Source organism: Sander lucioperca, chromosome 9, assembly GCF_008315115.2.
Source record: "Sander lucioperca isolate FBNREF2018 chromosome 9, SLUC_FBN_1.2, whole genome shotgun sequence".
Taxonomy (NCBI): domain Eukaryota; kingdom Metazoa; phylum Chordata; class Actinopteri; order Perciformes; family Percidae; genus Sander; species Sander lucioperca.
The window spans coordinates 31,141,607-31,153,594 of record NC_050181.1 but is presented as its reverse complement, the minus strand read 5'-3'; the positions used below and the strand labels follow the sequence as shown (position 1 = coordinate 31,153,594).

The window sequence follows — 11,988 nt, the reverse complement described above, 5'->3', positions numbered from 1 at the left end:
ATGTAACACACTGTTACTGTAACTGGGTAATGTAACACATTGTTACTGTAACTGAGTAATGTAACACATTAATGTTACTGTAACTGGGTAATGTAACACATTAATGTTACTGTAACTGGGTAATGTAACACACTGTTACTGTAACTGAGTAATGTAACACATTAATGTTACTGTAACTGAGTAATGTAACACATTAATGTTACTGTAACTGGGTAATGTAACACATTGTTACTGTAACTGAGTAATGTAACACATTAATGTTACTGTAACTGAGTAATGTAACACATTAATGTTACTGTAACTGGGTAATGTAACACATTAATGTTACTGTAACTGAGTAATGAAACACATTGTTACTGTAACTGAGTAATGTAACACATTAATGTTACTGAGTAATGTAACACATTAATGTTACTGAGTAATGTAACACATTAATGTTACTGTAACTGAGTAATGTAACACATTAATGTTACTGTAACTGGGTAATGTAACACATTGTTACTGTAACTGGGTAATGTAACACATTAATGTTACTGTAACTGGGTAATGTAACACATTGATGTTACTGTAACTGGGTAATGAAACACATTAATGTTACTGTAACTGGGTAATGTAACACATTGTTACTGTAACTGGGTAATGTAACACATTAATGTTACTGAGTAATGTAACACATTAATGTTACTGTAACTGGGTAATGTAACACATTGTTACTGTAACTGGGTAATGAAACACTAATGTTACTGTAACTGGGTAATGAAACACATTGTTACTGTAACTGGGTAATGAAACACATTGTTACTGTAACTGAGTAATGTAACACATTAATGTTACTGTAACTGGGTAATGTAACACATTAATGTTACTGTAACTGGGTAATGAAACACATTGTTACTGTAACTGAGTAATGTAACACATTAATGTTACTGAGTAATGTAACACATTAATGTTACTGAGTAATGTAACACATTAATGTTACTGTAACTGAGTAATGTAACACATTAATGTTACTGTAACTGGGTAATGTAACACATTAATGTTACTGTAACTGGGTAATGAAACATTGTTACTGTAACTGGGAAATGAAACACATTAATGTTACTGTGACTGAGTAATGTAACACATTAATGTTACTGAGTAATGTAACACATTAATGTTACTGTAACTGAGTAATGTAACACATTAATGTTACTGTAACTGGGTAATGTAACACATTAATGTTACTGTAACTGGGTAATGAAACACATTGTTACTGTAACTGGGTAATGTAACACATTAATGTTACTGTAACTGAGTAATGTAACACATTAATGTTACTGTAACTGGGTAATGTAACACATTGTTACTGTAACTGGGTAATGAAACACATTGTTACTGTAACTGAGTATTGTAACACATTAATGTTACTGAGTAATGTAACACATTAATGTTACTGAGTAATGTAACACATTAATGTTACTGTAACTGGGTAATGAAACACATTGTTACTGTAACTGGGTAATGTAACACATTAATGTTACTGTAACTGAGTAATGTAACACATTAATGTTACTGTAACTGGGTAATGTAACACATTGTTACTGTAACTGGGTAATGAAACACATTGTTACTGTAACTGAGTATTGTAACACATTAATGTTACTGGGTAATGTAACACATTAATGTTACTGTAACTGGGTAATGAAACACATTGTTACTGTAACTGGGTAATGTAACACATTAATGTTACTGAGTAATGTAACACATTAATGTTACTGAGTAATGTAACACATTAATGTTACTGTAACTGAGTAATGTAACACATTAATGTTACTGTAACTGGGTAATGTAACACATTGTTACTGTAACTGGGTAATGAAACACATTGTTACTGTAACTGAGTATTGTAACACATTAATGTTACTGGGTAATGTAACACATTAATGTTACTGTAACTGGGTAATGAAACACATTGTTACTGTAACTGGGTAATGTAACACATTAATGTTACTGAGTAATGTAACACATTAATGTTACTGAGTAATGTAACACATTAATGTTACTGTAACTGAGTAATGTAACACATTATTGTTACTGTAACTGGGTAATGAAACACATTGTTACTGTAACTGAGTATTGTAACACATTAATGTTACTGAGTAATGTAACACATTAATGTTACTGTAACTGGGTAATGTAACACATTAATGTTACTGTAACTGGGTAATGAAACACATTGTTACTGTAACTGGGTAATGAAACACATTGTTACTGTAACTGGGTAATGTAACACATTAATGGTACTGTAACTGGGTAATGAAACACATTGTTACTGTAACTGGGTAATGAAACACATTGATGTTACTGTAACTGAGTAATGTAACACATTAATGTTACTGAGTAATGTAACACATTAATGTTACTGTAACTGGGTAATGTAACACATTAATGTTACTGTAACTGGGTAATGTAACACATTAATGTTACTGTAACTGGGTAATGTAACACACTGTTACTGTAACTGAGTAATGTAACACATTAATGTTACTGTAACTGGGTAATGTAACACATTGTTACTGTAACTGAGTAATGTAACATTAATGTTACTGTAACTGGGTAATGTAACACATTAATGTTACTGTAACTGGGTAATGTAACACACTGTTACTGTAACTGGGTAATGTAACACATTGTTACTGTAACTGAGTAATGTAACACATTAATGTTACTGTAACTGGGTAATGTAACACATTAATGTTACTGTAACTGAGTAATGAAACACATTGTTACTGTAACTGAGTAATGTAACACATTAATGTTGCTGAGTAATGTAACACATTAATGTTACTGAGTAATGTAACACATTAATATTACTGTAACTGAGTAATGTAACACATTAATGTTACTGTAACTGGGTAATGTAACACATTGTTACTGTAACTGGGTAATGTAACACATTAATGTTACTGTAACTGGGTAATGTAACACATTGATGTTACTGTAACTGGGTAATGAAACACATTAATGTTACTGTAACTGGGTAATGTAACACATTGTTACTGTAACTGGGTAATGTAACACATTAATGTTACTGAGTAATGTAACACATTAATGTTACTGTAACTGGGTAATGTAACACATTGTTACTGTAACTGGGTAATGAAACACATTAATGTTACTGTAACTGGGTAATGAAACACATTGTTACTGTAACTGGGTAATGAAACACATTGTTACTGTAACTGAGTAATGTAACACATTAATGTTACTGTAACTGGGTAATGTAACACATTAATGTTACTGTAACTGGGTAATGAAACACATTGTTACTGTAACTGAGTAATGTAACACATTAATGTTACTGAGTAATGTAACACATTAATGTTACTGAGTAATGTAACACATTAATGTTACTGTAACTGAGTAATGTAACACATTAATGTTACTGTAACTGGGTAATGTAACACATTAATGTTACTGTAACTGGGTAATGAAACATTGTTACTGTAACTGGGAAATGAAACACATTAATGTTACTGTGACTGAGTAATGTAACACATTAATGTTACTGAGTAATGTAACACATTAATGTTACTGAGTAATGTAACACATTAATGTTACTGTAACTGGGTAATGAAACACATTGTTACTGTAACTGGGTAATGTAACACATTAATGTTACTGTAACTGAGTAATGTAACACATTAATGTTACTGTAACTGGGTAATGTAACACATTGTTACTGTAACTGGGTAATGAAACACATTGTTACTGTAACTGAGTATTGTAACACATTAATGTTACTGGGTAATGTAACACATTAATGTTACTGTAACTGGGTAATGAAACACATTGTTACTGTAACTGGGTAATGTAACACATTAATGTTACTGAGTAATGTAACACATTAATGTTACTGAGTAATGTAACACATTAATGTTACTGTAACTGAGTAATGTAACACATTAATGTTACTGTAACTGGGTAATGTAACACATTGTTACTGTAACTGGGTAATGAAACACATTGTTACTGTAACTGAGTATTGTAACACATTAATGTTACTGGGTAATGTAACACATTAATGTTACTGTAACTGGGTAATGAAACACATTGTTACTGTAACTGGGTAATGTAACACATTAATGTTACTGAGTAATGTAACACATTAATGTTACTGAGTAATGTAACACATTAATGTTACTGTAACTGAGTAATGTAACACATTAATGTTACTGTAACTGGGTAATGAAACACATTGTTACTGTAACTGAGTATTGTAACACATTAATGTTACTGAGTAATGTAACACATTAATGTTACTGTAACTGGGTAATGTAACACATTAATGTTACTGTAACTGGGTAATGAAACACATTGTTACTGTAACTGGGTAATGAAACACATTGTTACTGTAACTGGGTAATGTAACACATTAATGGTACTGTAACTGGGTAATGAAACACATTGTTACTGTAACTGGGTAATGAAACACATTGATGTTACTGTAACTGAGTAATGTAACACATTAATGTTACTGAGTAATGTAACACATTAATGTTACTGTAACTGGGTAATGTAACACATTAATGTTACTGTAACTGGGTAATGTAACACATTGTTACTGTAACTGAGTAATGTAACACATTAATGTTACTGTAACTGGGTAATGTAACACATTAATGTTACTGTAACTGGGTAATGTAACACATTAATGTTACTGTAACTGGGTAATGTAACACATTGTTACTGTAACTGAGTAATGTAACACATTAATGTTACTGTAACTGGGTAATGTAACACATTAATGTTACTGTAACTGGGTAATGTAACACATTAATGTTACTGTAACTGGGTAATGTAACACACTGTTACTGTAACTGAGTAATGTAACACATTAATGTTACTGTAACTGGGTAATGTAACACATTGTTACTGTAACTGAGTAATGTAACATTAATGTTACTGTAACTGGGTAATGTAACACATTAATGTTACTGTAACTGGGTAATGTAACACACTGTTACTGTAACTGGGTAATGTAACACATTGTTACTGTAACTGAGTAATGTAACACATTAATGTTACTGTAACTGGGTAATGTAACACATTAATGTTACTGTAACTGAGTAATGAAACACATTGTTACTGTAACTGAGTAATGTAACACATTAATGTTACTGAGTAATGTAACACATTAATGTTACTGAGTAATGTAACACATTAATGGTACTGTAACTGAGTAATGTAACACATTAATGTTACTGTAACTGGGTAATGTAACACATTGTTACTGTAACTGGGTAATGTAACACATTAATGTTACTGTAACTGGGTAATGTAACACATTAATGTTACTGTAACTGGGTAATGAAACACATTAATGTTACTGTAACTGGGTAATGTAACACATTGTTACTGTAACTGGGTAATGTAACACATTAATGTTACTGAGTAATGTAACACATTAATGTTACTGTAACTGAGTAATGTAACACATTAATGTTACTGTAACTGGGTAATGTAACAAATTAATGTTACTGTAACTGGGTAATGAAACACATTGTTACTGTAACTGGGTAATGTAACACATTAATGTTACTGTAACTGAGTAATGTAACACATTAATGTTACTGTAACTGAGTAATGTAACACATTAATGTTACTGTAACTGGGTAATGTAACACATTGTTACTGTAACTGGGTAATGAAACACATTGTTACTGTAACTGAGTATTGTAACACATTAATGTTACTGAGTAATGTAACACATTAATGTTACTGTAACTGGGTAATGTAACACATTAATGTTACTGTAACTGGGTAATGAAACACATTGTTACTGTAACTGGGTAATGTAACACATTAATGTTACTGAGTAATGTAACACATTAATGTTACTGAGTAATGTAACACATTAATGTTACTGTAACTGAGTAATGTAACACATTAATGTTACTGTAACTGGGTAATGTAACACATTAATGTTACTGTAACTGGGTAATGAAACACATTGTTACTGTAACTGGGTAATGTAACACATTAATGTTACTGTAACTGAGTAATGTAACACATTAATGTTACTGTAACTGAGTAATGTAACACATTAATGTTACTGTAACTGGGTAATGTAACACATTGTTACTGTAACTGGGTAATGAAACACATTGTTACTGTAACTGAGTATTGTAACACATTAATGTTACTGAGTAATGTAACACATTAATGTTACTGTAACTGGGTAATGTAACACATTAATGTTACTGTAACTGGGTAATGAAACACATTGTTACTGTAACTGGGTAATGTAACACATTAATGTTACTGTAACTGGGTAATGTAACACATTAATGTTACTGTAACTGGGTAATGAAACACATTGTTACTGTAACTGGGTAATGAAACACATTAATGTTACTGTAACTGAGTAATGTAACACATTAATGTTACTGTAACTGAGTAATGTAACACATTAATGTTACTGTAACTGGGTAATGTAACACATTGTTACTGTAACTGAGTAATGTAACACATTAATGTTACTGTAACTGAGTAATGTAACACATTAATGTTACTGTAACTGGGTAATGAAACACATTAATGTCACTGTAACTGGGTAATGAAACACATTGTTACTGTAACTGGGTAATGAATCACATTAATGTTACTGTAACTGAGTAATGTAACACATTAATGTTACTGTAACTGGGTAATGAAACACATTAATGTTACTGTAACTGAGTAATGTAACACATTAATGTTACTGTAACTGGGTAATGTAACACATTGTTACTGTAACTGAGTAATGTAACACATTAATGTTACTGTAACTGAGTAATGTAACACATTAATGTTACTGAGTAATGTAACACATTAATGTTACTGTAACTGAGTAATGTAACACATTAATGTTACTGTAACTGGGTAATGAAACACATTAATGTTACTGTAACTGGGTAATGAAACACATTGTTACTGTAACTGGGTAATGAAACACATTGTTACTGTAACTGAGTAATGTAACACATTAATGTTACTGTAACTGGGTAATGAAACACATTGTTACTGTAACTGAGTAATGTAACACATTAATGTTACTGTAACTGGGTAATGAAACACATTGTTACTGTAACTGGGTAATGAAACACATTAATGTTACTGTAACTGAGTAATGTAACACATTGTTACTGTAACTGAGTAATGTAACACATTAATGTTACTGTTACTGGGTAATGTAACACACTGTTACTGTAACTGGGTAATGTAACACATTAATGTTACTGTTACTGTTGAAGGTGTGTTTAAGCCCTTTATGAGCTATAGGCCAGGCTCTTGTTACAGTAATGTAATGAGTTACTATCCATAGAGAATAACATTATATATATATATACACACACATCGATAGTCTGGCGTTACAATGTATTAGCCTCGGGCGTACTGTGGAGTGGGTCAGACTGTTTTTAATGGCAGGCTAGCAGATACTGTTAACTTGCGCTAGCCTAGCACCAGCTAACCTAGCACCAGCTAGCCTAGCACCAGCTAGCCTAGCACCAGCTAGCTCTGCAGCTGGAAGGACTGGATGAAAAGTGTCTCCACTGATTAATAACACACTGGCTAACCTGGAGATGAGCTCCTATGTCCAAAACTCTGAACCAGCCCTTTAATGCTCTTATCAACATGGATTCAGCTTGCTGTGACGAACCATTTGGAAACTTTTTAAAAGTAAACTTTCCATTCAGAATCTGATTGGCATCCATTTCTGCGTCTGGCGCTCGCCATCCACTCAAAACGTAACGTTAGCGGACGTTAGCCTACTACTCTTCGGCCGGCTCCAAGCCCAGACTAGTGTGTGTGGCGTGCTGTTGGCGGTCTAGCTAGATCCGGTCTGCTGTTGTAGTTTTCTAACGTTACTAGTTGTTGATGAGTTCTTCCTGTTTCTATAGCGATGAGTTCTTCCTGTTTCTTTCAAATTAAAATAAAAGATGAACAATCTGTAGACATCAGTTTAAAGTAAATCTTTTATTTCTTTCATCAGTCTGAGAATAAAACCCACGAAGAACAATCTGTTAAAAACTTAAAAACTGTTAAAAACATCGTCAGTTCATCGAGTAAAAATCCCTGAAATCTGCTGGTTACTGAGCGCGCTCAGAAGGTCTCTGATCAGCTGGTTACTGAGCGCGCTCAGAAGGTCTCTGATCTGCTGGTTACTGAGCATGCTCAGAAGGTCTCTGATCAGCTGGTTACTGAGCGTGCTCAGAAGGTCTCTGATATGCCAGATGGTCAACGTTCAGAGTTTAAATGGTTAAAATCTGCTGCTGATGAGTCTGGTTGATGTTGGTTACCATGGCAGTATTGTTGTTGTTTATTTCCTGTCAGGTGGTCCGTCCGTTTGTTGGTGTTGGTTACCATGGTATTATTGTTGTTGTTTATTTCCTGTCAGGTGGTCTGTTTGTCTGTGATAGGCTGCAGAGCCGCCCAGGGGTCCTGGAGCATCGACGGACTGAAATACTTCTCCACCTACACAGACACACAGACACACACACTCAGACACACACACAGTTTAAAACCCTTTTAATTAATCCCGTGTGTCTGTGTGTGTGTGTCTGAGTGTGTGTGTGTGTGTGTGTGTGTGTGTGTGTGTGTGTCTGTGTGTGTGTGTGTGTGTGTGTGTGAGTGAGTTTTTGAGTCAGAAACTAACGCTAAAGGCCCCTGACTAGCGTCGCTGGGAGTCAGACTGAGTTGTCTTTAAAGCGTCTCTTGCAGAGAACCAATCAGAAGCCTTGTGTGCGAGTCTGTGTGTGTGTCTCTGTGTGTGTGTGCGTGTGTGTGTCTCTGTGTGTGTGTCTCTGTGTGTGTGTGTCTCTGTGTGTGTGTGTGTGTGTGTGTCTCTGTGTGTGTGTGTCTGTGAGTCTGTGTGTGTGTGTGTCTGTGTGTCTCTCTGTGTGTGTGTGTGTCTCTGTGTGTGTGTCTCTGTGTGTGTCTGTGAGTCTGTGTGTGTGTGTGTGTGTGTGTGTGTGTGTGTGTGTGTGTGTGTGTGTGTGTGTGTGTCTCTGTGTGTGTGTCTCTGTGTGTGTCTGTGAGTCTGTGTGTGTGTGTGTGTGTGTGTGTGTGTCTCTGTGTGTGTGTGTGTGTGTGTGTGTGTGTGTGTGTGTGTGTGTGTCTCTGTGTGTGTGTGTGTGTGTGTGTGTGTGTGTGTGTGTGTGTCTCTGTGTGTCTCTGTGTGTGTGTGTGTGTGTGTGTGTGTGTGTGTGTGTGTGTGTGTGTCTCTGTGTGTGTGTGTGTGTGTGTTTTTGTGTGTGTCTCTGTGTGTGTGTGTGTGTCTGTGTGTGTGAGTCTGTGTGTGTGTGTGTCTCTCTGTGTGTGTGTGTGTGTGTGTGTCTCTGTGTGTGTGTGTCTGTGTGTGTGTGTCTGTGAGTCTGTGTGTGTGTGTGTGTGTGTGTGTGTGTGTGTGTCTGTCTCTCTGTGTGTGTGTCTGATGAGAACAACAATCTGTGAACCTGGTCCTAGGTACAGGGAGGGCTGGTCTCGGGACGTAGCGCCGACACATTCAAACTCTGACAAATGGGTAAGTGGGCTGTCTGTTTCTAACAACTTAGTGTAGCTGTAAAGAGCCTATAGAGCCTCTCTGATGCTGGACCGTCACTCAGAACACACACTACCTTGTTATTGTAGCCTATCCTCCCCTTTATATATCGGCTTGTTCCACGTATGGGGAGAGAGTTGTTAAACATAAATATATAGCTACTGATCTGATTAAAGCACGACAACGTCGGCAGTATTGACTGCAAAATATGTTACAGAATATTTCCTTCTGTATGACAGGTGCTATATTTGAAAATCTTTTCTCTGACATTTTTTATTACATTTATATCTACATTGATGTCAAAACCTCGAGACTTTCAAACATCAAGATGTCATTTATTAATATGTTTTCGTGTCTAAATGACATATAAACATATTTTCTTATTCTATTTTGCCTGGAAACGCTATTTCTCTGGCTCGAGCCGCGGCAGAGACGCGTGCCTGCTAGAAATAGAACCGACGCCTATTTTTCACGCTAGAGTGTTGGAAGCGTTTCCAGGCAAAATAGAATAGGAAAATATGTTTATATGTCATTTAGACATCTGTAGACGTTGTCGTGCTTTAATCAGATCAGTAGCTATATATTTATGTTTAACAACTCTCTCCCCATACGTGGAACAAGCCGATATATAAAGGGGAGGATAGGCTACAATAACAAGGTAGTGTGTGTTCTGAGTGACGGTCCAGCATCAGAGAGGCTCTATAGGCTCTTTACAGCTACACTAAGTTGTTAGAAACAGACAGCCCACTTACCATTTGTCAGAGTTTGAATGTGTCGTCGCTACGTCCCGAGACCAGCCCTCCCTGTACGTAGCAGCAGGAGCAGCACCGCGTCAGACACGCTTCTGGTGTGGAGGACATGAAGAGAACTGGGTCCAGTGTTCAGCAGGAAGCCCCGTACGTTCCAATGAGAGTGCTCAAAAGCGCATAAAGCAAACATGGAGCTCGGCTCTTCCGCATTGTTGGCCCATAACGCTGGTTGGCTCACGATGGGCATGCGCACTAGCAACAATTTGTTAGCGTTGTCGTAGCAACCGGTAGCAACATGCGCGTTCATGAGCTTCTCTGTCGTGTCTCTTACAAGTGGCGAACTCATGAACTCGCCGTTTTCATTGTCTAAAATATTCACTAACGTTAAACACTGTTTTCGTTGTTCCCGATCGTTTACATGCTTAGCTAAATAAACGATAGATGTATTTAGCTAGACAACCAAGGAGATTTAATAATTATGTTGTACTACTAGCTAGCTACATACTAACTAGCGCTAGCTAGCTGTTAGCCTGCAGTTTGGTGAACAGAGCTCATCCATGGCTTCAGCTCTCATCCAGGTTACAAGCTTTACAGCATACAGCCCTCGGATGTATCATAAGAGAGAACCAAGGCGATGTAATCACTATGTCTGTAGTAACGTTATGTAGGCATATAACTAGCTATGTATAGATCTTAATACAGCCATGCTAGCTACCCCTGATGTTAGCAACTAGCTAGCTAGCCGATAGCCCGCCAGTTTGGGAAACGCTAATGACGTTACATCCACGTAGCTAACAGGCTTTACAGCAGCTACATACATCCCTGGGATGTATCATGACTTCATAAGAAAATACCATGGACGTATTCATAGAACACATGGTGAACTACAACCATTAGCTATATCCATTATTACAGCTAGCTACATGAGCTCGGGAGAACAGTCATGTGAGCGGGCGGGCGCAGTCCCGCGGCTCTGCTCGCGTCCACTATGCGCGTTCATCATGCCAAATTTAATAATTCTGGATTCGCTTCTAGTGAATGTTAAACACGTAACGTTTTAAACAAGGACCCTTTCAGTGTTCGGGCTGGTAAGTTGATATACCCAGAAACTAATTATCCGCTGAAATATAGACGTTTCTTTCGCCATGCTAAGTCTATGTGAAAAGTCTTTCTGGGCCATGGGGTGCAGTACCACCGTTATCCGCTAAGCCCATGGTGGCTTTTAGACTCGGCGCTCTTCCTGGGGGCTTGGTGGAGGACACAAAAAAATCCACACAGCCGCCACGCGTCTGAGACGCAACAGAAATGCCACGCTCGCACGACGCATCCAGTGTGTAACCGGCCTAAGATCTTTTTAGTTTAACATGAAACAGCCCCAAAATCACCAAATCACCAAACCCACCAGACTCCATGTAAATAATCAGGACTTTTAGAGTGTAGAGAGCCAGCATATTTCCAACAGACTCCATGTAAATAATCAGGACTTTTAGCGTGTATAGAGCAAGCATATTTCCACCAGACTCCATGTAAATAATCAGGACTTTTAGCGTGTAGAGAGCCAGCATATTTCCACCAGACTCCATGTAAATAATCAGGACTTTTAGCGTGTATAGAGCAAGCATATTTCCACCAGACTCCATGTAAATAATCAGGACTTTTATCATCGTAAAACACACT

General features: G+C 36.5%; 1 protein-coding gene across 1 annotated transcript in view; it reads right to left on the bottom strand.

Moving 5' to 3' along the window:
- Positions 1 to 8,413: 8,413 nt before the first annotated feature.
- Positions 8,414 to 11,988, bottom strand: part of LOC116037478 (M-phase specific PLK1 interacting protein) — a 4,404-nt gene continuing 829 nt past the window's right edge. Inside the window, exon 2 of the mRNA XM_031281380.2 lies at positions 8,414 to 8,496. Within this exon, the coding sequence (XP_031137240.1) occupies positions 8,416 to 8,496 (81 nt within the window). The 3' untranslated portion in view covers positions 8,414 to 8,415. The remainder of the gene's footprint in view (positions 8,497 to 11,988) is intronic.